The sequence below is a fragment of the Macaca nemestrina genome, chromosome 1 (assembly GCF_043159975.1).
Source record: "Macaca nemestrina isolate mMacNem1 chromosome 1, mMacNem.hap1, whole genome shotgun sequence".
NCBI lineage: Eukaryota > Metazoa > Chordata > Mammalia > Primates > Cercopithecidae > Macaca > Macaca nemestrina.
Genome location: NC_092125.1, coordinates 64,468,627 through 64,496,269, shown reverse-complemented (window position 1 = coordinate 64,496,269; position 27,643 = coordinate 64,468,627). Strand labels below are relative to the sequence as shown.

Here is a 27,643-nt window from a genome sequence, read left to right as displayed (position 1 = left end):
GGCTCTGGGCACCTACTGGAGGACTGGGCCACACCCCAGTTACTCTGTAAAATGACCCTTCAGTTCCTTCACTCTATTCTGTGGCCTAAGTTAACCCCTTCTCTGCCTTCTTAAGGGCCATAAGAGACATCAGTAAAAGAGGACTCTCAAGGAATTGTGAAGATCCAGAAGTAAACCTAAGTGATTGGGGTCATTCTGTAATGAGAAGATTCTCAGTCTGGAGTCAGATGATCCCCAGTAGTATCTACCATCCCCAAGCAAGTATGTGATCTGAAGCCTTAAACAGCCAGGTTCATAAATGCAAAAGAGAGCAGTTTCTGTAAGTGTGAGGCTTCAAGACCCCAAATCACCTTGCATCAGAATCACCTGGAATGATTGTTTAAAATGTGGATTCCTATGCTCATCTGCCAGAGATTACAACTTATTAGGGGTGGACTGATGCCCAGGAATCTGCCTTTCAAATCAGCATGTCAGGTAATTTTATGCACACCAAAAATTTAAAAACCAATGCTTTTAAAGCAATATTTTACAAACTGTGGGATTCACCCCATTAGTGAGGTTTAAAAAAATCAACTTATAGGTCACCAACTAGCATTTCTCAAAAAATTAAGTAGAAAACAGTAGAAAAGAATAACAGAAAAAAGTAGCCTGGACGAAGTGCCTCACGCCTGCATTCCCAGCACTTTGGGAGGCTGAGGAAGGCAGATCACTTGTGGTCAGGAGTTTGAGACGAGCCTGGGGCAACATGGCAAAACCTTGTCTCTACCAAAAATACAAAAAATTAGCTGGGCGTGGTGGTGTGCACTTGTGGTCCTAGCTACTCGGGAGGCTGAGGTGGGAGGATCGCTTGAGCTTAGGGGGCAGAGGTTGCAGTGAGCCAAGATGGCGCCATTGCACTCCAACCTGGGTGAAAGAGTGAGACCCCACCTCAACAAAAAAAAGAGTAACAGAACAAAGTAGAAAATCTCAGAGTACATCATACAGAGCAAAGATAAGCATTGTTTTGTGAAAGTGTTGTTCTCAGCTATTTATGTGTATATATGTTATTCCAGCTTGTAGTATAAAACACAGAGATTCATGATCAAAACATTTTAAAGTCACTGCTCCAGAGTAATGGTCTTAAATTATGGGAGATAATTACATATCCCAGATCCTTTTGAGAATCTTTTTTTTTTTTTTTTCAGTTACCATCCATAGGGCTCTGCTTGATACTTTTTGAGAATCTAAGGATTCTCTTCTAAGTATTCTCTTCTAAAGAAGGGAGGGAGGAGGCCGGGCGCGGTGGCTCAAGCCTGTAATCCCAGCACTTTGGGAGGCCGAGGCGGGTGGATCACGAGGTCAGGAGATCGAGACCATCCTGGCTAACATGGTGAAACCCCGTCTCTACTAAAAATACAAAAAACTAGCCGGGCGTGGTGGCGGGCGCCTGTAGTCCCAGCTACTCGGAGGCTGAGGCGGGAGAATGGCGTGAACCCGGGAGGTGGAGCTTGCAGTGAGCCGAGATCGTGCCACTGCACTCCAGCCTGGGCGACAGAGCGAGACTCTGTCTCAAAAAAAAAAAAGAAGGGAGGGAGGGAGGGAGGAAGGAAGGGAGGGAGGGAAGCGGGGAAACACTATAATTTGCATAGATAAATCCAGCGTGTACCTGCACTTCTAGAAGCCTGTCCCTCAAGGGCTTCTCTTGAGGACAGTTCCTACAATGTCTGGTCACAGTAGGCACCCAATAACCACTGTACCATGCCAACAGCTTTCTCCCCATGCTCTGTAAATGACTGCCAGTGTCTTCCTTATATACCTCTAAGATAAGTGGTCCCACTACAATGATTGTTTTCCTCTTATTTTTAGGGTGACTAGGAATGCCAAAACTAAACAATGATCTACAGAACATTGGGAGAAAGCAGTTGGCATATTCCCAGAATGAGGATTCTGAAAGCAATGGTGTGGGTCCAAAGCCACTGCTTTCCAAGGAACAAGTTCCCTGTCTACAGGGAGTGTCTACTTGCTCCCGACAAGGGCAGACAGTGGCACTGCCACAATTTTGCACCCCTAGTGATGAAGTCAGTAGAAGAATATCTACTTTATTTGCAAGTTGTTGAATTATTTGACCTATAAAGGTACCCACAGACACAGAGGCCCCAGCCTCACCTTCTTTATATGACCAAAAGGACGTAAGGTCCCTAGTCTTAGATGGAAGATTTTAAAAGGGTATAAACATTTAGAAAAACAACCAACAGCCCTAGCTTGATTATCAACACAGTCCCATCCCGATGGTTAAACCTATCAGTACATAGAAAGAGGAGAAATGAGGATAAAGGTTTTTAAAACCAGCCTTTGCTAAGTGAGGAATATAAAGAAGAGATGGAAAGTGGCAAGGTGTAATGGCGGGCGGGGGGGGGGGGGGGCAGAGTGAAGAGAAATGGAAGAGTTGGGGAGGAAGGACCATTGAGAAGGCAGAGAATCAAACCCCAAAACTATTCTAAAATTTCCTGATGCTTTTCAGTAATTTGTTTTCATGCGGTAGAAATTGGCACAGCATCTAGGATACTTTGGGCCCATCTGTTTTTGAACTTAAGCTGTAGACAAGATTCAGAACAGCTGGAATCAGCAGCACTGACCAGGTTGTATGTGTCTGGAGGAAAGAGAAATAAAATGAGTGTGTGGGAGATGGAGGAAGAGGGTTAAATGGGGCAGAGGAAGGGGATTCTGGAAGCCATTCCCAGACAGACAGGAGAAAATGGCCAGGTCATCAGAATTGATGCAAAACAGCTATTAGAGAGGCCAAAGCATGTAACTGAAGAAAGTCCAGGAGGAGAAATTTCAAGGATTTCAGAACAAGGCACTAGCAAACAGTCTTGCAAAAGGACATAAAAGTCTGCAAGTTTGGGTGTCAATGTGCAGTGCCCTGGGGCTTCATGTCTGAGAGGCCAGATCAACATCATCCTAAGGTCTTACATCAAGCATATTACATGAGCTGCTGGTAAACAGTACACACAATCATGGCCTACAGCTGAGCAGATGCTGATACTGATACTGGATTCTTGGTTCGCTAAATGCAAAAGAGGTGATCAGGGAGAATGGCAAGGAGAACCTAGGAGTAGGCTTAGTGGAAATCAGCAAGGGTTTCAATCCATAAGATGGTTTGCCTAGAGACAAGGTTGGCCCAGAAGTAGGGGAAATAGTTGGTTTGTTCTCAGTGCACGTCTGGCCTATGTCCCCATCACTGACTTCTGCTAAAGCCCTGACTTAATCTATGGATACATGGGTCTCTCACTTCTCCCGAATCTGTTCCATCTTTAGTCAAGAGAAAAGGTTTGGCAGTGAGAAATGTCAAGACCCCATTCTGGAGAGGAAAACATTAAATACAAACAAATAAATAAACCAAATTATATTTCAAAGAAACAATATAACTACATTGAAGGTCTGGAGGTTGAGGGATACTATGGTTTGAATATGGTCCGTTCCCTCCAAAACTCATGTTGAAATTTGATTGCAATTGCAAGTGGTTTTGAGAGGCGGGGCCATTAGGGGGTTGTCTGGGTCATGGGAAGAATCCTTCATGTATAAGATTAACATTCTCATGGAAATGAGTTCTCACTTTCGTGGGACTGGATTAGTTCCTGAGAGAGTGAGGGGTTGTAAAGCAAGCTTCTTCCTAGTGTTTGCTGTCTTTGAACTCGTTCCCCAGCCTTTCAGCTTCTCTGCCATGTTGTCAGGCAGCACATGGCCCCCACCAGGAGCTGAGCAGATGCTGATGCCACGTTCTTATACTCTCCAGCCACCACAGTCGTGAGCCAAATAAGCTTCTTTTCTTTATAAATTACTGGGACTCAGGTATTCTGTTATGGCAACACAAAACAGACTAAGATAGGAAAGAAAGAACTAGTCAGCTAACTTTTGAACACTGTATTTTGGCCCTCAAGGCTAATAAAAAGAACTCTAAACCAGTATTAAAATCTAGTCAGTAGTCTTCTTTTTCAGAGGCATGGGTTAGTAATTCTGAAGCAACTTTCTGTACACTCTAGGATGGAGCAATTAAGTGAACATGTGTGTTATGGATAAGAGGAACCAGGTTTCTCACTGTTCAGAGAACAGGAAAGGGGAGAAAATTAAATAAAACACATGGTATTGGATTGGAATGAAAGATACTGATATGAACTCATAGGCTTTAATATATATAAACATACAGACCGATAAAGAAACAGTTATTTATAGAAGTACATGGGGGTGTGTGTGTGTGTCTATGTGTACATACATGTATCTACTACCTCTGTCTGCTGAAAGGGACTATAAATAATGGTACTTCGGTCACAAACAGCATATTTAGCATCCATGGTTTCTAAATACCATTTCCCACTAAAAGCAACCAAGGCTCTCTGAAAAAATGGCCAACTCCAGAGTAAAGGCAAGGAAAGTACAAGTTAAGCCTGGAACACCTTGTTGTGCCATGAAGTAAGGAAGTGCTCAAAGTATGATGGGGACATATCAATAAGACACAGGAGCCAGCATGAAGGGACTCCATTGGCCAAATCTAGAACAATATGAACATTAAAATAAAGATGGCAAAGGATTATAACCTGTTGAATAAAATAATAATCCACAAGTCCACACTGATATAAACCAACAACCAGACCAGAAAGTGGGAGTAATGGAAAAGCTCTTCTTTACAGTAGAAATGGAACTGATAAATGTAGAAGGAATGATGAAAACTGGAAAAATGACTATTTGGTAACCATTGTAATAAAAATTGATTCAAGCAAGAATTATAATGGATGCTAAAACTTAGTGAGTATAACAGTTGAAGGGTAAGTTGATATTTACATGGTCTCAAAGTATCTCTCTACAATATATGCATTAATTACAAAGTTTATAGAACAACTTCATGGTGGAGAAACCTAGCAGACACAACTGTAGCCAAATGGTCAAATTTAACATCACCAGTAATGGCACAAATCATCAGCAAGTGCCTCCTGATATGATGCACTGAGAAGAAAGTGACATTACCATTTTATGGTATTCCTGCCAAAAGTGTGTGGCTTGAATCTAATCATAAGGAAATTATCAGAAATTGCCAGAAATATCAAATTAAGGGACATTTTACAACATAACGGGGTCAATGTCAATGTCTTGAAATATAAAGAAAGACTTGGGAATCATCCCACATTAAAGGAAACTAAAGAGATAAGACAATTGAATGAATTGCATAATCTTGGACTTTCTTTTGCCAAAAAAGGACATTTTTAGAACAACTGGTAAAATCTGAATGTCTATTGATTAGAAAATAGTATTGTATCAATCTGTACGTCCTGATTTTGATGACTACACTACAATTATGCAAAAGAACATCCTTATTTTTAGTAAATATACCCTAAAGTATGTATGGATAAAAGGGCATCATGTCTGCAATCTACTCTCAAGTGTTTCAGAAAAGCAAAATATGTGTGAGAACTGGGTATGAAAAGGGTGAAGTATAAAGCAAACGTAGTAATATGTTAACATTTTGGGGCAATCTGGATAAAATGGTAGTATACAAAAATTCTTTGTGCTATTCCTGTGATTTTTCTGTAAGTCTAACATTATGGCAAAATTTTAAAACTGTTTAAAGATTGCATTCTGGAGAAAAATGAAATCATTTCTCCCATCGCTCCTTTGGCAATAAGTGTATATTATTTTGTGTTATCTTTTTCATATAAACTCTCTGTCTTCCACATGACACCATGAGCTTCCTGAGGGAAAGAACAGGATCCTACACCTCTTTGTGACCCCAAACCTGCGGAGAACCTATTGGTCATTAGTGATGAGAATGAAGTCAAGTGTTTATTAATGATTCACATATAATAAAGGTGACTAACAGGATGACTCATAACCCAACAATTCTGTCTCCTCAACCTGGAAGTCTATGCCTTATCAGAGCACACACAAATACACATAAACAAACTTAAAATATTTCACATTAAATAATAACTTCCATGAGCTAGAATGGTAGCTTATTCTTCTATGTATATTTAATTCCTTGTACAACTCTTGGCACAGAATAAAGGTTCAATAAATGTTTGCTGAAAAATTAAGGGAACCTCCCATACCAGGATTGGTGTTCACCAAATTCATACAAATGGACAAAACAGCCAGAGGTGGACTTGTTTTCCAGAAGGAATAACAGCACAAAGATGGACTGGGTGCAGTGGCTCACGCCTGTAATCCCAGCACTTTGGGAGGCCAAGGCGGGCAGATCACCTGAGGTCAGGAGTTCAAGATCAGTTTGGCCAACATGGAAAAACCCCATCTCTACTAAAAATATAAAAAGTAGCCAGGCATGGTGGTGTGCACCTGTAATCCCAGGTACTTGGGAGGCTGAGGCAGGAGAATCGCTTGAACCTGGGAGGCAGAGGGTGCACTGAGCTGAGATGACACCATTGCACTCCCACCTGGGCAACAAAGTGAGAGACTCCCATCTGGAAAAAAAAAAAAAATTGTACAAAGATGTTCTTAGCTTCCAAAAGAATAAGTTATTTTATCACAGATTTTCAAGCCAATTGTTTCTTGCTAGAGTGGCTCAAAAACATTCCCGGATCTAGTAAATTGCTTTTCTTCATCTGATTTACGATAAGAACCTTTCTAAAGTCTTCTTTAATTTGGCACCAAGGAAGCCTACCAAAGATGTATTATATTTTTTCTATTACGGCTTCCCTGAACTATGCTGTAAAGTAGAAGGTTTCCTAGGCACTGATCATCTGGCTGGGAACTTGGTACGTGTGCTTGGAGACTAGGGGATGGGGATAAAGAAGAGGCAGCATTGAAGTCTTCATAAGCCATATTCTCATCACTGACCTCTGTTTTTTCTTTTCTTTTCTTTTCTTTTTTTTTTTGAGATGGAGTCTTGCTCTGTCACCCAGGCTGGAGTGCAGTTGCACAATCTCCGCCTTCCAGGTTCATGCCATTCTCCTACCTCAGCCTCTGGAGTAGCTGGGACTACAGGCGCCCGCCACCACGCCCAGCTAATTTTTTGTATTTAGTAGTGAAGGGGTTTCACCGTGTTAGCCAGGACGGTCTCCATCTCCTGACCTCGTGATCCGCCCGCCTCGGCCTCCCAAAGCGCTGGGATTACAGGCGTGAGCCACCATGCCCAGCACCTCTGTTTAATGAAGTAATGAATATCTAGCAAAACCAACATTGGAAAGTATAAGGTTAAAATCCAAGACAAAGCCCATAACAATAAGCCATTAATCAGTGTATCACAAAAAACCTGAGTTGCGTCCTTCAGAAGATACTAAGGCAAGTGCACCTGTGTGCTCTTCCTGTGTGTTTTCCCCCCTATGTGATATGGTTTGGATGTTTGTCCCCTCCAAATCTCATGTTGAAATATGATTCCCAATGTTGGAGGTGGGGCCTGGTGGGAGGTGACTGGGTCATGGGGGTAGATCCTTCATGAATGGTTTAGCACCATCTCCGTGGTGATAAGTGAGTTCATGCTCACTTAGTTCACAAAAGACCTGGTTGTTCAAAAGTCTGGGACCTTCCCTGACTCTCACTCCTACTCTCACCATGTGACATGCTGGCTCCCTGGTTGTAAGCTTCCTGAAGCCTCACCAGAAGCAGATACCAGCACCATGCCTCCTGTACAGCCTGCAGAACCATGAGCCAATCAAACTTTTTTCTTTAGAAATTACCCAGCCTCAGGTATTTATTTATAGCATCGCAAAAATGGCCTAATATGCTGTGTAATTTGTATGCACGTATATCTAGGACTCTGTGGTGAGAAAGGGCACACATTTCCACCCATTACCGGAGAAAACAGGAGCAAGAAGGAGACTGACAAATCCAGTCCATGTATAAAAAGGGGTGAAGGAGGAGAAGGAGGAGAGGAAATCAATACACTAAGAAGCCAACCCTTTCTTAACTGTGCCTGCCTTCCTGGGTTCACCTTGCTCTGTTTTAGAGTCCACTCAATAGCCTGTGCTTTGTCTTTAAGAAAATCCATCTGAGGCATCATTTCTACCTGTACACTGCAGAAATCAATTCTGTACAACTTCCTCCTTTTGCTAAATCCCTGAGATGCTGCCTATAAATTCAAAGAATTTCAAGCATCAACAATAACCCCTACCCCCACCCTAGAACTTAGTTATGAACATCTGTTGTTTACAAGGGTTCAGGCTGAGAGCTGCCAGACTTGTTCTGCAACCTCTACTTTAACACAGAGGCTGCCAGGGAGGGATGTCTGAATTTCATGCAAGGATGCCCTGTCCCGACTGCTTAAGCAGGAATCAGCAAACACAGCTCAGCATCCTACCATTGAAGATAATCCTAGTTTGTTCGATTCGTTTTCTAATCCTGGCTCTTTAACCAGCTGCACCCTAAATATACTAAGAAGCAGAACTGTGCTCGTTGATTCTCCCTGAATTTAAAACCCAAGGAGCAATGACAGTGGGGATGCATAAGAGGAGGCGCCAGCAGAAAAGATGGACCTATTTCAACTCTGAAAAACCCAAACCCTACATTTTTCTCATTCTCTCTAAATCTTTCATTAACAACGAGTCCTTCCCATGTCACGCTGTTTCTCTTCACCATGTGATACTTCTGTGCAGCGCAGGAATTAGATATTAAAGTCCTTACTCCAATTAACTAGGGAACAAATCTAATTGAGAACATAACTATACTGTCTTTTACCTTTCCCTGACTGAACCAAGTACATTTCCCTCCTGAGTACTGCACCTTTCTTCTCTTCCTGGTGACTACTGGAACCTGCTTTAAATGGGGTGCTATTTTTAAATTCCTGTGCACATGTGTTCTTATTAGTCTCTCTCAGCCTGCCCGATTTTCCCCATTTCAATTATAAAAGCATGTATAGCAGAGACTGTCTTTTCTTCTTATCTTGTAAACCCTCCCACTTAACACAGTCAGCTCCCAATAAGATGACACAGCTCTTGCCTTGAAAAGAGAACTGGATCAAAGTAAATTCATTTAATTGGCTGCAAATTCCTGAGAATTAAAAATCCCAAGAACACACTGCCTAGTAGTAGTTAGACACATTGCTTCCTGTGTCTGCTACAGAATTATTATGGGGTTTACAGGAGCAGAGAAAAGGAAAACTAAAAGCTCCCCGCACACTAGCACTGTTGTCAAGGAACGTGATCACTACTGTCTTTGCTCCATGGAGCTGAAAGACTGAGGTATGGCCTGCTGACATTCCAGTGGCAGATCCTAGGAGACACAGGAAACTCTCAGGAGTCTCCAACATCCTCCCAATTGCTCATAAAAGCATATTTTGCTTCTGACCTGCCCTCTTATCATTCCCTACCCTAAAAGGAAGATATAAAGCCATTTATGCAGAAGCTTGGGAGCTTCTGTTTGGCCTCATGAGACAAACAACCCAGTAAACCACATATTATTATGTTCATGACTAAGGTGTGTACTGCACTGGCCTGCTGGCCTCGATGGTAGATACTGCAGGAGGCTGAATAGGACTGGCCTTCTTTTATTTGCCCAAGTCAAAATTGGGACCTGTGGGCCTGAACGGTATATCTTTATAGAAACTCAGCAATCTGGCAACAGGGCTAACTATTAACTCCAAGAGGACAAGAAAATCAGAGAGTGGCTGTATGACAAATGTCCTACTCTTCATGAATGTGAAGTATGGAATGGTGGATCTAAAAGTAACTCACCAAGGCTGAACTATATGACACCTTACAGAACAAAACATACAATTGCTGAGTTTTTATAGGGACTGACCATGCAATTACATAGAGTCACATAATTGCTTATGTCCTGCCCAATGTAGCTATACCATAAAGATCAGGGTGGGGGATAAATTTGTCATTCATGAGGGCCCACAGGGGTCTGAAGAAAATGGAAACTTGACATATTACCCAGCCAGGCTTAGGAATACTTAACTGTGCACAGGGAATGACTAGTGCATCTAATATACCAGTGTTTTACCCAGTATAGCTGTGCTCAAGCCCAAATCCTGAGGATAGGGATAATTGTTGCTACTATTTACATTTACTATGTGCCAAGCTCTGTCCTAAGTATTTCACATATTAATTCACTTAACCAGCATAACAACTCCATAAGGTAGGTATGAATATTACCTTCATTTTGCAAATGAAGATACTGAGGTGATTAAAAACTTTCATCTAAAATCACACAGCAAGTAAGTGGGGGAAATCCAGGATTGTGAACCCAGGAAATCTGGTTCCCAGAACTTGTGATCTTAACTATCAGGGTTGACTCTTCCTGTGGCTGATCTTAACTATCAGGGTTGACTCTTCCTGATAATTATATCAGCTACCATTTATTAAGCATCCATTAAGTCACAGACAATAGCTAGTGCTGTATATACATTACATATATCCTTAGAAGAACCCTTCAAGGTAAGTATTACTGTCAACATTTCACAGGTAAGAAACTGAGGCTAACAGGGGTAAAGTGCCTTGCTTAAGGTTACCAGCTAGGAGTAGAACAGACAAGATTCAGACCCAAGTTTTTCTGGCTAAAAGCTCTGGTTTTTCCCACTAAGTCACAAAGTTTCCCAAATAACTTTTAACTGAATTCCTTCTCTCTTCCAAAGACTGGATCACCCTGTCTTGCTGATTCCCAAGTGGCCTTCTTGTGTCTCTTCCATCCTGCTTTACCCATGTGTGAGAAGTCCTCCCAATTCTTCCTCCAAAAAGGACTCAACCATGATCTAAGGTTCTACATGAACTGAGCCCATGCAAAACACACCAAAGAACCTTCTGTTAATTTCTGAAGAAAGGCATCTTGAGCCATGGAGAAGGGAAGCCAACCCTTGCAACACCAGATGCTACATCTGGGCAAAATCTTTCCTGAGGGAACAAACAGCTCCCAAATATGTCCAAAATGAGTGAGTGACGCACTGGTCCCAGGAAGTCAGGGGTTCTCCCTCCCAGGAGATTCATGTTTCCTGGTACTTTCTTTCTCGAGGTCACTCCATAAGTCAATGAGGAACTTTCTGGCCTTCCACCCTTTTCTGATCTGCAACCACAACTATAACATTTTCCATGGCCAACTGACTCTGCTTTTCAACCCAATGCTATCCTGTGAGACTGGTGAATGACTTTGAACTCAACTCCAGAGAAGGAACCCATCCGCAGTAGTGAAGTAACTACAGAGACGGCGCACATTCAAATACTGGGCCTGAGGCCAAGAACACAGACTCTACAATACTTTTTCTTTAATTAATTGTGTAACTAACCTCCCACTGAAAGGAGTACTACAGGTTGAATGTCTACCAAATTCTTGAGATACCTAGTCCCTGCTCCCTCATATCCCTTCCAATGGTGACACAACTGATAACCAGCCAAACAAGAAAGTTTACTTTCTATGTCTACCTCCTTGATATTTTGCTAATTTAATATTAGTGAACATAGGAGATTGTCTTGTTCTTCTCTATCTCCAGTACCAAGCCCAATTGCTGATACATAATTAGGTTCCCAAAATGTATACTGAATGATACACAAATAAATACATCATTTAAATTCCTTTATACTCTCTGTAATCTAAGTATCACAGATGATACAAAGGAAGCTTCCCCTTTGTTCTTCTAAACCCTTACTATTGGAAATCACAAATATTTCCACAGTTTCAACCATCCCCTCTCTGTGCACATGTGCAAATCTCTACCAACAGCCAAAAAATCTCTTTAGCCCTGCATACAGCCATTCATTTTGTCAACTACTAGAAATTTCAGCTTCAATACTCTTCCAACACCTTAAACTTAAAATCTAAAACCCAAATTTCTCATATTTTACCCCTTCAAAAACAATTCCTTCTCCTAACTTCTGTTAAAAAACTTCTAGACTTCAGCTGGGTACAGTGGCTTATGCCTGTAATCCCAGAACTTTGGGAGGCCAAGGTGGGCAAATCACCTGAGGTCAGGAGTTCAAGACCAACCTGACCAACATGGAGAAGCTCTGTCTCTACTAAAAATACAAAATTAGCCTGGCGTGGTAGTGCAGGCCTGTAATCCAAGTTACTCGGGAGGCTGAGGCAGGAGAATAGCTTGAACCTGGGAGGCAGAGGTTGCGGAGAGCCGAGATCGTGCCATTGCACTCCAGCCTGGGCAACAAGTGCGAAACTCCATCTAAAAAAAAAAAATCAAACAACAACAACAGAAACCCCTTAAAAAGCCCATCTATATTTCTTTTAAAGATACCATTAATTTATCAATCACCCAAGTCAAAAAGACACTTTACAGACCTTCTTTCTTTTGTGGCTTCCAAGTTCACTTGAAACCTGAATCCCATTAGTCAGCAATTCCTGCAGATTCTTTCTGCACCAGGTGCTTTCCATCTGTCTCTAGACTGTAAGCTCTAGGAGTACAGGGGTGGGTATCTGGCATGTGTCTGGCACATGGTAAGAAGATATATATTTGCTAAATGGACAGAAGGATAAATTCCTCATCTTTTCATTCCTACCATCCCAACCTAATTTAGATCCTTATGATCCACTGCAGCAACTGGTTTCCTTGGTCTCATGTTTCTTGTCATTTAGCAAACTACCACTAGGTTAATCTTCCTTAATCAGAGTTCATACCTATTTAAACCATCAGTGATTTCCAGTGTCTGTTGCATAGAGCCAAATCTCTAATCAAGAGTCAAGCCCCTCCACAATACAAACCTATCTCACTTTGTCCATTTCTTCCATATCCACTTATACTCCCAGCTAAACCAATTTACTCACTGTACCTCAAAATTGCTTTATTCTGTCCTCTAGCTGTGCTCCTTTTTCCTAGAATATATTCCCCTCCCTCTCAAGAACATTTTCTTTAAAGTTTTGTTCAAATCTCATTTCCTTACTGAAGTTTCCTGACTACATCAACTGAGCCTCATCTCTTCTGCAGTATATACTTAGTACTTACTACCTATAGCCTTATGTTGAAGATTTGTATTCTTGCATTTGAATTTAATTTCTCCCTGACTAGATTATAAATTCATATGGGAAAGAACTACTCCTTTGATTTCTTTGGATCTCTGTCCTCTAAAGAGTTTAGAACAAAATCTCTAAAATAGTCAACAAATATGTGTTGAGGAGAAAAAGAAGCTAGGAGAAACACTGAAAAGATACTGACAGTGGGTTATAAAATAGCAGAAGGTCTCTGCAAGGAACACAGCAGGATAGCAATGTAGAAGTATTGCTCTAAAACTTCAACAGAAAAAAAAAGCTACCTAAAACCCTGAGTTATTAAAAGCAGGAGATCAAAACCAAGTGAGCTACGACTGAAAGGTAATTTACAGCAAGTCTATTTAAAAAAAAAAAAAAAAAAAAACAGTCAATGCATTATCAGTTAGAGTCCTGCTGGGAAATATTAACACAGATTCCACTTAAAAGAGACAATCAAAGGCTCAGCAACAAATAGGAATACATTTATGCTCTTCAAGGAGCCAAAGAAAATGCAAGAACATCTTCCCTAGGAAGGCTTCCTACCCTCACATAATACTTTATCACTGCTCTTAATCAAACCAGGCTGACAGAATTTCAGACATTATTTAGCAGGGTCTTCCCACAATTCACAGGGATGGGGGAAGTCATGTTACCTGTCTTAAACAAAGCAGAATAAGGTAGGGTCAAATAATCACTACAGTTCTATCTGCGGCATCTCTCATTCTCTGGGGGAAGGGGAAAGAAGGAGAGAGATGGAATCAGAGGGTTAGCCTGCAATGGAGTCAGAACTGTGCAGGCTTTAATGAGGATGTCTGCACTGAGCACAATGTGGGAGAGGACAAAAGGTGAGCAGGAGCAGAGCAGAGTAGGAAGCAAAGCCAAAGGGTGACAGGGTAATGGCTTCCAGGGGAAGAGGTGTCCAAAAGACGAAGAAAGCAGTTCAGCAGTGTCCAACCCTAAATGCAGTCACTTAGAACTGTAAGAAAATACCCAACCTAACCCAGTATGAGTGGTTGAAACCTAGCCAGGGTAAGAAAGTGGCCTGGAAAAAGGTGGGATGAATCCATGTGGACCGAATTCAGCCCTGGCCAACCTGCTGCATCCCAAGTTGAATAGTTTCCACGTCCCTGAGATGGGTCTGTCCAGAGTTGCTGCTGGCAGCTGCTCTCCTGGCAGTACAGGAAGACAAATTCATGGCATTGCTAGCCCAACAGCTGCTACAGCTCCGGGGGAGGTGATGAGTGCCCGCTGAGATGTTCTGGGCAGAGAATGAACTATTCTGGGACCAGTCCTAGAGTCAGCAAAATCAAGGCTACAATTCACCGACTGAATGAAAATACAGTACTATTGTCACTCCAGAGACCCAGGAAACCAAGAGCACTTTCTGTGTCCCAGCTTCTTCGACTTCCATTGATTCTTGCCCTCACACTTGGCCCCATCTTGTCTATTACCAAGGGTATGACCTCAGTTTCAGCCCACATTAACCTCACCACTGGACTCCTTTCTTAACAGGTCCTCCTCCTTCCAGTCTCTCGGCTCCAATTGATCATATGCATCGTTGCCATAGTTACCCTTTGAAAGCACAGCCATAATTATATTCCTTGCTCAAAAACTATCAGTGGTCCCCCATGCTTGCAGAATAAAGCCCAAATCCTGTCACCTGGCATTCATAGACCTTTTTAATCTTCTGGCCCCTATCTTTTCCAGGTTTATTTCACTATCATATTTATAATTCCTGTTCTTCAGCAAAACAGATGAGTTATTCACCAGCCTTTGTTCTCACTTCTGTTAGCCTTTTCTAACACTGCGCTCTCTATCTAAAATGCTTCCTTTCCCATCTTTTTACCTTCTTTCTACAACTTCTCCATTATCTCAACTGTATTAAGCTTAAAGGATCAATACCTAGCATTGGCACTTTAATTTTTTCATCTCCCTTCCATTGAACTTGACATCCCTAAAGCCCTCTCCAGTCCCCCAATCGGAAGAAATATCTCTTCTTTGTGCACCTGTGACACTCTGTATGGATGGGTGGCCATGGTCTTTCCTACACTTGTCCTTTCATACACCACACATGGACAATATGGCAAATGCTGCTGATTGCCCCCCAATATTTCTCCTTCTTCTATGTTAACAGAAACTCTACTTTATAGTCACCCAGAACAATAACTATACTTCCCAGCCTCCCTTGCAGTTCAGCATAACCATGTGACTAAGTTATGGCCAGTCAGATACGAGTTGAAGAGATGTGTGTGCCACTTCCAGACTGCACCTTTGAAAAATAAGGCCATAACTGCCCCTTGTCCTGTTGCCTCTTCCTGCTGGCTGAAATGAGACCATGGTGGCAGTGAGCCATCTTGAGTCATACAGAAAACGGCAACACTCTCGGGATGGAATAAGAAGCTGACAGCCCTGGATGGCTAACACCTAGACTATGACATCAGAGAGAAATCAACCTCTATCTTGTGTATGCCGTTATTACTTGGGGTCTATTACATCAGTCAAACTTATATCTTTACCAAATCAGACATGCCTAAGATGCCTTTCCTATGCCAAAATGTCAAATTTTCAGTTGCCAGCACATGTTTCAAGCTTGTCTTAGTGATACTGACTGGCAGGTACCAAGTCTGTTTCAGCGGGATGGTTGTCTCTGCATAGCAATGCTTGGGTATGCACACATCTGAACACTTGGTTATCTTTTGCAACACAAAAATGAGTGGAAATGGAAAAATGAAAGTGCTGTTACTAATGCTGCATCGCGAAGTAGAGGTCTCATCATTGTATTACTAAGATAAGGGCAGAACTCATCAGCTACGTGGACTCTTTAGGTATTCACTGAACTTGAGCAGGCAGGCCATGAGTTTAATCATGGAAAACAAACAAATAGAACTAAAGACAAGGCATACAATGCTAAAAATATATCAGATGAGGTATAATTTGGAATTTCACATATACACTTATTTATAATAATAGAACTTACCTACCCCACATACAACTGTAGTTAGACATTCAACCATTTGACTTCTGTATACACTTTTAGGAATAAATTATGCATGAAAGTAGGATGTTGCCTGAGCCTCTCTTATTGAGTTTCTCACCATCTTGCCTGTATTCAATGCATTTGTACTATGTTCTATCTCCTCTTCTACCAGGCTGTATCATATGAAATTGCCATTTTGCCTTACAAAAAAACCCAGCAATTTCATATGTTTCACCCAAAGAAATTGAAAGCTTTTGGGTTTGGGGCTCATTTTAGTCATCTTTGCATCTCTCACAGTACCTTATATATGAGAGAATATCAATAAGAAATTGCTCTTACAGATCTTCTACTTGAAACACTTCTAGTTCCATCAGACACCACTTTTCCACCTTACCTTCTATCCTTTGCCTTAAAAAACAAAACTATTCTCTCTCTCTCTCTCTACAGGTAGCTTTTGCTTCTCCTCATAGTAACTTTTACTACCAATGCGTAACTTTTATTCTCGAAGCCTGGGGTCCTGGATTTAGCTCTTTATTCTCCTCTTTCTCTTCCCTGAATTCATATACTTTCATCTCTTCCACAATCACTTTTACCCTGAAGATTCTGCTAGCTATCCCCAGTCATAACCTCTTACCTCAGCAGTATGCCACCTCCACCTGCATACCTGATGGCCTCATACTGCTCGAAACCCAAAATGTTCAAAGTAGGATCACCATTCAAAACAGATCTTCCCTCAACACCCCCACTTCTATCATGGATGCCACAATTCTTCTAGGTCACCAGGGTAGAGACACTGGGTCACCCCTGACCATTATGGTTCTATGCTTTATCCAGTCAGTTATCCAGTCCTATTTAGTTTCTTGAATACCTTCTCAATATATTCCTACCTCCTTTCCACTCCCTCCATTTTTTTTTCTCTTACTTTTTGTGTAGATTACCCTGAAACCTTCATCCTGGCCTTCTCTTTTCCTCATGTCTCTCTCCCCACCTAAGAACCCAGAGAACCCACTAAAATGCTGCCACACCCAATCTGAACTTCTCTGCTTACTATCAAAGAGCTATCACTTGGGGTCTACTCTACTTATTTAACTTATTTTCTACTGCTCTTGAAAATATCTGTGTTCTCATATCTCTACTAAAGTTCTTTTCATATTATACTACTTACATAGCTCTTTTCCCTGTTAACCAGAGATTTTTTTTTTTTTTTTTTTTTTTTTTGAGACACAGGGTCTCACTCTGTCACCCAGGCTGGAGTGCAGTGGTGCAATCATAGCTCACTGTAGCCTCCAATTCCTGGGGTGAAGCGATCTTCCCACCTCCCGAGAAGTACATCACTATGCTGAGCTAATTTTTTATTTTTTGTAGAGATGGGGTCTTGCTATGTTGCCCAGGCTGGTCTCCAACTCCTGGCCTCAGAAGATCCTCCCACCTTACCCTCTAAAGTGCTGGGGTTACAGACATAAGTCACCATGCTCTACTTAACCAGGAACTCCTAAGCTTATGTTAGTTCCTATAGGAATCAACAGAGAGCACAGTACTCGTAGGTATTTAAAAGGAATTTGTTAAATAAGTAGATTGATTGTTACTCAGGATACGATCAGGCAGGAAGCTATCGGAGTAAACCAGCTATGAAGTGTAACAGTCACCCTCTTCCAGGTTCTTGTACCACCTTGTATTAAATACTTTCCTCCCACAACATTTACCCCAACTTTAAATTATATATCTAATTGTGTGATTTGTTAAATGCCCATTTCTTCATCTAAGTGCTATGTGGAAGAAGCAGTTTGTTCCCTGCTACACTCCAAGGCACAAATGAGTTCAAGGAATGTGCAATGGAAATCAGTTAGATGAATGTGTTAGGAACCTTCCCTTTAATAAAGCTGGATCCCACACTAGCCCCTACACCCCCTTATCACCAAATATTCCTGCTTCCTCTTACCTGCACCTGCTGTTCTCTCCTCTGCCACACAAATCTACCTCTCAAGCCTAGGTCCCACCTGCTTCATGATAACTTTCCTGACTATTCCAGAACCTTTATCCATCTCTGACCTCTCATCAGATCTATGTTGTATGTAACACCAATGATGTCTTAATGAGATCATTACTGCTTTATATGGTCTAATTGCTTCTTGTATTCAAAATCTTATCTCCAATCACATAATGACTCTCTCAACCTCTCTTGTATTTTCCAATGCCTTGTATAAGCACAGAACTGGTCAATCAATAAATACTCGCTGGTTATTTGAGAAAAAATGATGCCAAGTACCATCTTTAACAGAAAATCAATTATTCTAGACTTGGAGAAATCACCCTATTCCTAGTATGTGATCTTAATCAGAGCAATTCAGATGGCTTGGAGATTAACACATCTGAACTTTAATTTGTAACAAATAAGTCCATAAGCTGAGAATATGATATAGTACTAAAAATCAAATGCTATTTAAAATTTAGGATGAGATTACCAACAGAATAAATCCAACTTTGAATCACTTTCTAAAGCAAATGATTCCTCCCCTAAGTCTTCATTTATCACATACTAAAATAATATTTTATTATCAGATGATTCTCTTATCATAAAGAGAATGAGACTTGGGAAAGATAAACTCTGAGGAAAAAAAAAAACATCTGGAGGAAATTCTTATTCTGGCTTATTTTCAGATGTCATGTTCTCCTCAACCTTAACCCCATTTTCATTGCACAGAGCTGGCTTTTAAAGGATAATTTGTGTCCTGTATTATTAAGGCAATAAATAAAAATAGAAAATGGGGAAAATAAGATACACTTGGCACTAATTCTTAAATTCATTCATTCATTTATTTATTCCACAATATTTAGTGAGCATCTACTATACACCACATATTATACTAGGCCCTGTGGGACTCTAGAAGATCAAACAAACTTATACAGTCCACTAAGGGAAGATAACAGAAGGCAGATAGTGCTGAATGCCCTAAGAGAAGAGCAAATAAAACGTTGCAAGAATTCAGAAGACGGAGAACTTTCTTTCTTCTGGGACAATCAGGAAAGTTTCCTGGAACAGGGAGAACCTGAGATGGTTCTTAAGACATGGGCATGGCTTAGACATGCAAACATGGAAAGACTGACCACATAAGCTCAAATAACAGGATGCCAGTGACCCACTGGAGTGAATGTTCTGTTTGGCTCAGGTATAGTGGAACAGAAACAAGAAATAAGGTTGGAAAGCTGTTTGAAGCCAGATGTAGAGGGGCTTAAAGACCAAGCCAAAAAGCATGCACCTTTGTGAACAGAACAGCACTTCCCAAATGCCAATGTGCACACAAATCACATGCTATGTTGTGGGATCATGTTACAGTAGGACTGGAATAGGACCTGAGATTCTGCATTTCTAACAGTACAGATGATGCTGACACTGGGAAACTACAATTTGAACATCAAAAACATAGATGGGCTGGGTGTGGTGGCTCACACCTGTAATTCCAGCACTTTGGAAGGATGAGGTGGGAGGATCACTTAAGACCAGGAGTTTGAGACCAAACTGGGCAACACAGCGAAACACTGTCTCTACAAAAATTAAAATAAAATAAAAATAGCTGGGTATGATGGTGCACACCTGCAATCCCAGCTACTCAAGAGGGAGGCTGAGGCAGGAGGATCACTAGAGCCCAAGAGTCTGAGGCTGCAGTCAGTCAAGATCACACTATTATTCTTCAGCCTGGGTGACAGAGCAAGACCTTATCTCTAAAAATAATAAAAATCATAATAAAAAGAACATAGACAATGGAGAGACACTGAAAGTTTTGCAGAAAGAAACTCTCTGATTACCAGTGTGTTCCAGGAAGATTAACTGTGATCACAATGGAGCAAGCAGATTGGAATGGGGAGAAGCTGTAGACCAAGCTTGTCCAACCCACGGCCTGTGGGCTGCATGGGGGCCAGGACAGCTTTGAATGCAGCCCAACACACATTTGTAAACTTTGTAAAAATATTGTAAGGTTTTTTTTGCAGTTTTTTTTAAAGCTCATCAGCTATTGCGTTAGTGTATTTTATGGGTGGCCCAGGACAATTATTCTTCTTCCAATGTGGCCCAGGGAGGCCAAAAGATTGGATACCCCTGCTGCGGACTGTGATCCTCAATGCTGGCTGTTCATTAGAATCACCTGGGAAGCTTTTACACCACCCTGTTACCCAGGCCCCACTCCCAGAGATTCTCATTTAATTGGTCTGGAGTGGGGCCCAGATTTCTGTATTTTTTTTAAAGTTCTCCAGGGAATTCTAATGTGCAGCCAGGGTTGAAAATCTGCTATAGAAGATATAGTAAATACTGCAATCATTCAGACAAAAAAAGATGATGATCTAAACTAGGGCAATGGCAGTGGGAACCAAGTGAAGGGGCCAGCTGTATAAAATAAAGTACATGTAGAAGAAATAGACCTTAGCAACTGCCTGGACAGGGATTTAGATATAATGGCCTCAACATCATTTATTTCGCCTAATTAAAGACAGTTTGGTGAAATGGTTAAAAACATAGACCCTGGAGCCACACTGCCTGCGTTTGAATTCCAGCTCTACTATTTACTAGGGGTGTGTGAGTGTGTGTGTGTGTGTGTGTGTGTGTGTGTGAGAGAGAGAGAGAGAGAGAGAGAGAGATTAAGATAGACCCTGAGTTAAGCCCCTTAACCTTTTTATGCCCCAGTTTCTTCATCTATAAATTGGGGATAATAACAATAACCATCATACGGAGTTGTTGTTGGGATTAAGCAAGCTAACATATACATAAAGCCCTTAGTAGCATGCCTGGCAATAGAGCTATAAACAAGCTGGCTGTTGTTATTAGCATGGTTCATCATCTACTCTCATCTCTATGAAATGTTGAACTGCACACAAGCCTGATCTGAAAAACGAGAAGTCCTTGAGGGCTTTCAACCAATCTGAAGCCAGCGGCTCCTGAATCCAACTGGATCTAAGTAGTGTACCCTGCCCCGCTCCACCCTGGACCCCATTCCAAGGTCTGAGAGTAACAGCCACAGAGCCCCTACTTGAATTGCTGGTCCTTGGTGCTGCGTGTCTTGGCCAGGAAGCGTTCCGCCAGCTTCTCCAGGTTGCGGGAGTAGTCCATCTCAATCTCTGCCTTCTTTCGGAAGAAGTCCTGGAGGTCCTGCAACAGTTGCACCCGAAGCTCACACTGCTGATCCAGGCATTTCATCTGCTCTGTGAGCTGAGCACGGATCTCTACAACAACAACAAGGAAGACAGTCAGAAAGACAGCCCTGAACAAACCACCATGCATGCCAATATTCACCCACCTTCCATTTACTTATTCCCCGTGCCCTGGGAAATTCAAAGCCCTGAACGAAAAAGCCTAAAGTCTAAACTGTCCATACAATGTGAGGCACCTCCAAAAATGCCAACCCTTTTTACACCATTAAAGAACATTGTGAACCAGGAATCTGCTGAATCACTTAGGAGAAGCTGCTTATTAAACATAATAATATTCCTATCTACCATTTATATTACTATGTTTCTAGTGGCAGAGAGCCACAATCTGGGTTGTCTTCTGGCAGAGGGCCCAAATGAATTATCACCCCAACCATCCTAAGAGGCAGGTACTACCTTATCCCCATTTTAAAAATGAGAAAACTGAGTCTTGAAGAAGTCAAACTTTTAAGTGGTGAAGCTGGGATTCAAACCCCAAGAGACTGACTTTAGAGCCCATGCTCCTACTTTTTGCACTTTCCCCATCATTTCAAAATGTTGTTTAGCATCTTCATGAAGTAGGATGAAGGTCAGGATATTTTAATGGAGATTGAAAGAAAATTTCCCAAGGTCAAATCGTAGCAATCAAAACAAAACAAGCACAAGAACTTCTGGGCAAGCAAACCATTCACTGTCAATCAGATTTCACAGTTTCCAATATCACAGAATGAAAATCATTTTTTTAAGAAGACTTGGAAAGAGATTTTTTTTCACTAACAAATATCACTCATATCCGTGTTGCTTAATCTTCAGGGATGCTGAAGTGCCTCTATAGTGTCACAGCTATAAATATTTCTGGTTAAGCTCTAGCATACAGATTTCTGGCTGCTCAGGGTCCTTGTATGGAGCTAGCAAATACTCTCTCTGGAACTGCTGCAAAGGAAGCTACAGATGTGACCAGATCTGCCTCAAATGCAGTACCGCATTTGTTACTGACAAGAGACCTGGCACTCACAGGAAGCAGTCTGCCAAAGCCAGACTGATTTTCAGCTCAGAGAAGGCCTGCAGTGTGTATCCTGCTAAAGTTATGTCCCAATCCTCATCTGAGTCAGAATGGAGCCATTTCTTTCATCCTTTTCCTCTGCAAGCCTACTTAGCTCCAAGTGCATTAGGATGTGACAGTGACTCCAAACCCACAGAAAAGGATCACCTATATTATGCCTTTCCTTATGCATGCCCCAAATTCATTCCCAAGTAGTACAGTTGTAACAATGCTTTCTGTCTATGCTATGTAATGCATCATTATGGGGAGAGGGGGTCTAGAGTTTTCATGTGAGCTGCAGATAAATCAGAGAAAAACAGGATGAGAACTATGATGTTGAAATGTTCATGAAGCAATGAGGGTGGGTAAATGGTGCATTTAGCTTTGCCTTGAAGTAGTTGAGGCTCTATAATCTGTCCCCATCTACATTTTTGTTTCTGTTTTTACAAATATCAGTATGCCCTTTGCAGATGATCTCAGGTGATCTGTAAGCGCAATTCTCACCCTCTTCATCCTCATCTCTCTCCCTGTCAACCACCAATGCCAACCAGCCCTGCAGTAACCTCACCTGAACTGAAACTGAGCTCCAGAGGATTGTTTCAAGCAGACAGAAGGCTGTGCAGAAAAGCTGCCTACCTCATCACTCATCAAAGCTCTCTTGTTCTGTGTTTTATGGAGTCTGATTACAAGGGTATTGGGGGTAAAGATCTGCAGAGGTTATGTCAGGCATCTGGTTCTTGCCAGGGATTTCTGGGTCTCTTAAAGGGAACAGCCCTTGTTGAGACTATTCCTGAAGGCATTGTACCCCTTCCATATATTAGTGAAAAGCTGATAGTAATAGCATTGGGTAGGTAAACTGTGCATTGAGAGGGCATTCACAATGCTTACTAATATTACTTAAATCTCATCCATTAAGAACCAAGGCCTCTTTAGGGTAGAAAGGCTTTCCAGGTACTGAATCGTAACAGATGTACAGGGGATACGGATGGGCAGTAAGGCTGTCAGGTCCCTCTGAGTCCCCTGTAATGCACTTAAGAATTTACCTCAGTAATCTCACTCGCCAGGAGAATAGAAAGAAACAGTTAGTTGGATGACACCCACCCTCTGCCAAAAAAAGAGAGGACGAGGCAAAGTCCCATGAAGTTCCAGAAGTAGGCCACTCCAGACTTAGCCTGTCCAAGGAACAAGTATTTCATAGGAGGCCTCTGAGATATGTGATTTAATGTAAGAAACCCCCAAGCACATCCAGTCAGCAAGGAAATCCAGCCTGACTTTGTCAGGTGCCTCAATGAGGGCAGCACAGTGTATGCTGCATCACAGGTACTCCCTCTGGGACCCTGAAGGGAAGGGAGCATGTGTTTATTGAATACATTTTATGGGCCTTTCTATATATCATCTCATTTAATTCTCACAGGTAGTCTGTAAGGTATACACAATAATCCTGATTACACTAAGGAGAAAACTGAAGTAAGACTCTTCAGGTAATTTACCAAAGGGTCAACGATCACGCAAGTGGAGCTGGAGCTAAATTAAGGTTTGCTTGACTTGTCAAAGAGGTTAATAGTAGGTCAGAGAAACAAAAACAAGAGAAATAGAACACCAGTTTGGAGTCTCTGAAAGTATTTCTGGGTAAATCACAGTGACCATGACTCTTACTCCTGGAACATCGCCTTTTCCACCTTCCAGCTGAGGGTTGATTCAGGCCCCTAAGACAAGTATAGACTCGCCCACTGACTCATTAGCTAGCTATGTTTCAATCTGTCCACAACCAGACTGGATCCCTTCCCCACTTCCTAGATCTACCCTACAGGACAGCTTAGAGGGAAGTGCTTTTCTTGTCCTGTGAGTGCACCCTGAGGTCTACCAGGAAGCCCAGGGGACAGAGACTGTGAGAAAGCAGTATCCCCACCCCTGATCCAGGAAAAAAAAAAAGAGGCTCTGTTAATAGATACCACCTGCCAGTGTGATTTATTTGTGATATGACACCACTTAGCATCTCCCCTCCCTCAATACTGGCCAAAAAGAAGAAGAGGAAGAAGGAGGAGGAAGGAAGAAGAGGAGGTGGAGGAGAAGGAAGAGGAGGAGGAGAAATAAGAAAGAGAATGAAGAAGGAAGAAGGAAAAAGAAGAAGAAAGGAAGAAGAAAGAAGAATGGAAGAAGAAAGAAGAAGATGGCTCCCTTGTTACCATCTTCAAAGCATCCACACAGGTATTAAGGGAAATTCTAACCACTCTCACTCTTAGGCGTACAGCTCCAAGACAGGACAATGGTTCTATCCAGGGCAAAATGTGCTGCTTTAGGCGCTGCTGCTGCTGCTGCTCCTACAAAGACAAACAATGGTCCCCAAGAAGGCAGCTATGCTGGCCCCAGTCCCCGTCCATGCACACAAGGGGCAGGAAACAACGGGCCACTGAATACCAGCACTCCTGGGCCATGTGCCCAGAATGGAGGCCCCTCTGAACCCTGGCCTATTAACAAACAAAAGGGCAGAAAGAAGAAAGGGGCAATTATAAAAACACAGAGGAACTCCTCACAGCTCCCTTGTGTGCTTAGGCGATCATGCATGTGCACATCATGTGTGCACATTCAAAGACTCACACAACTCATACCACTTACACCATGCTTCACGATACCAACTCAAGAAGGCTTTACACATCTGGTTTACAGTAGGATGAGAGTTCTTGGGAGCTATGGAGATGGTAGGGTCCTTGCCAGTTCCTTCCCTAGAAATACATGGGAAGAAGTCAAGCTCTCACTTTCTAGAAGCAGCTACATCTTAGGGGTACAAAATAATTCCCTGGCTATTCACAAGGCCAAAGTACTAAGGTCGCCATGAGCCACCTGGAGTGATATACACCCCCAAACAGCCTCCCCTGAGCACCCAATAGAGCCCATTTATTCAGCAAATCTTACTGAGCCTCTCCTGTATGGAGGCACTGTGCGAGGTGATGGTGACAAAGGAGAAAAAGACAGGTCTAAGCCCTGTCTAAAGAGGCTTGACAAATAAGAGAAAGGACAAGAGAACACAAAAAGTCTTATTGTTTCTGCTTTAAATATTCTTTATTGTAACAAAGCTGAGGTAATAAGCCCCAACCTGAAGATCTAAGATTTAAAAATCATCAATAGCAGAAAGAAATCACATAACAGGGCTAAGAAAAATCCAATGTCCTCTAACATTTTTTCTTATTATGATTTTTAAAAATGACACTTGAATAAAAATTGCAGCTTCCCTTGCAAGAAGAACCAAATTTTTAAAAAAGGTTCCTGAGAATCAGAGTTGACCTCTGGTTGATATTTCATGCAGACTCAAGACAAATTTAAACCTCACTGTTCTGAATTAAGATAGTGATGACTGTTGCTCAACCTTGTGAATATGTTTTAAAAATTGAATTGTACACTTTAAAAGAGTGAATTTTACAGTATGTGAATTATATCTCACTGAAAAAAAACAGATACAAAAATTGAACCCCACCACATAGCATATTCTGTTGAGCACCATCTGCCAGTGAAGGGGAAAATAACCCAACAAACAGGAACCAAAAGGAGGAATGGATTCTTGGTTTCCATTTCCCGGTGTGTATGAATTAAATGAGTTCTGCATTGACTATTCCTAAAGCAAATCTTGGAAGCTGCCCCTCTGGGCAGTAGGCTTGGCCATGACATTGAACTCCACTGGCAGATCACCAATTCCAAAGGATGTCAGATAAAGACCTGCCAAGGAGTGTTTTTATATGTGAATTCAAATCCAGGATCACCAGACACATCCACAAAGCTTCCCCTGGGACATGCTGCCTCCTTGTCCATGCTTGGCCACAGCTTAAGATACTAATTACACTCGTCCTAGTATTTAGAAAGAGGCGTATTTCCTTTTTAGAAAGATACTGAAGGATCTCGATAAGCATGCAACTGGAAGAAAAACTAGCCCTAATAGGATACTGATCATTTAACAAAAACAGGCAGGGCCCCGCCACGCTGACAATCATGTAGACTCTAAATTACAACACCTGCCAATGCAGATGACACAGTCCTCTGAAGACTGCCCTCACTTCAGAGAACATCCAGGGAATTCACCAGCCAGTAGAGTACAGGGGGTGAGGGTGTTCAGCCTATTGTTTTCAATTCAAGGATCCCTTTCTTTCCTCCTTTCAAAATTCATCTTCTTCTTGAGGAATTTTCTCTGATTAAGTCATGAATACCACATTTCTAAGGAGAAAATAGGGGAGGAAGGGCAGGCCAGGAGACAGATGTAATCTTTCAGGAAAGTCACACACGCATGTCCTTCCTTTCTTCCTGATGTGCCAGCACCCAGGGGGCAGGAGCTGCATCTCCCTCAGGCTCTGTTGCCAGCACGCAGAGCAGAAGATCAGCCCATGCTCCCCATTGGGAACCTGGTCTGACTGTCAGTCTTTTTCCACCCAATCTGCCTCACCCATTTTCAGCCCTTTCAAAACGCATGATATCACCTCAGCCATCTCAGGAATATTAATTCCTAGTACCTTTCCAGAGAATGTTACATAAGAATACAATTGAGGCTTTCAGGCTCTACCCTCCATATCTCTTACCAAGACTTCTTATCACAACAGTAATCAGCCCCTCTCAAAACTGTTCCTCAGGAAACAAAATACCAGAATGCCCTGCCAAGTCTTGCTCTCTACTCTGCTAATTTGCCTTTCTATGAACTTAGTAAAGGAAGGACTCAAAACTCCTTGCTGGACAGATGTAAGAACCAAAGCTCAGAGCAGCAAAGGGGATTGACCAAGATCACACAGCTATTTAGTTGTAGATCAAGACTGAAATCCAAGTCACTGAGTTCCCAACGTCCTTTCTTACTTTTACTTACTCTTATTGCAAACATTTATTTGAGTGCCTTCCAGGTGCTCTGAGAATACAGACAAAAAGTACTTCCTCAAAGTTAGCAGGGTAGTGGGGAAGAAAGAAGAAAAAACGGTAACAAACAAAGTTAAATAATAATATAAACAAATGAGTATGCACACAGAGCAGAGAGACACAGCACTGCCCTCAATTTGTTATATGGGCTGTAACACATCTTCAGTGACTGACATTACTTATCTATGAGTAGTCAGTTTCCAAGAAAAGGCCATCAAGATACTTTCAGTAAACTAGGAAACAGCAAATATTCTTCCTCAAAGAGTGTGACTTTTTCCACATTACTTTATAAAGTAAGGAACAAACCAGGCCAGGCACAGTGGCTCACGCCTGTGATACCAGGACTTTGGGAGGCCGAGGTGGGCCAATCACTAGAGCTCAGGAGTTCGAGACCAGTCTGGGCAACATGGCAAAGTCCCATCTCTACAAAAATTTTTTTAAAGTTAGCTGGGAGTGGTGGTGTGTGCTTTAGTCTCAGCTACTTAGGAGGCTGAGGTGGGAGGATCGCTTGAGCCCAGGAGGTCAAGGCTACAGTGAGCCGTGATTATGCCACTATACTCCAGCCTAAGTGACAGAGCAAAACCCTGTCTCAAAAAAATAAATAAGGCAGGCACAGCCAACCAACAAAGAGCTATTACATTTCTGAAATAATTGTTTTTCATTCCTTG

At 41.9% G+C, this 27,643-nt stretch overlaps 1 protein-coding gene across 7 annotated transcripts in view; it reads right to left on the bottom strand.

Moving 5' to 3' along the window:
* The window catches only part of LOC105484840 (SLIT-ROBO Rho GTPase activating protein 2), a 250,229-nt gene that overhangs the window by 131,490 nt on the left and 91,096 nt on the right, over positions 1 to 27,643 (bottom strand). For all 7 annotated transcript variants that reach the window (XM_011746880.3, XM_011746881.3, XM_071079235.1 and 4 more), the window contains exon 3: positions 20,890 to 21,082. In XM_011746880.3, the coding sequence (XP_011745182.1) occupies positions 20,890 to 21,082 (193 nt within the window). The remainder of the gene's footprint in view (positions 1 to 20,889; positions 21,083 to 27,643) is intronic.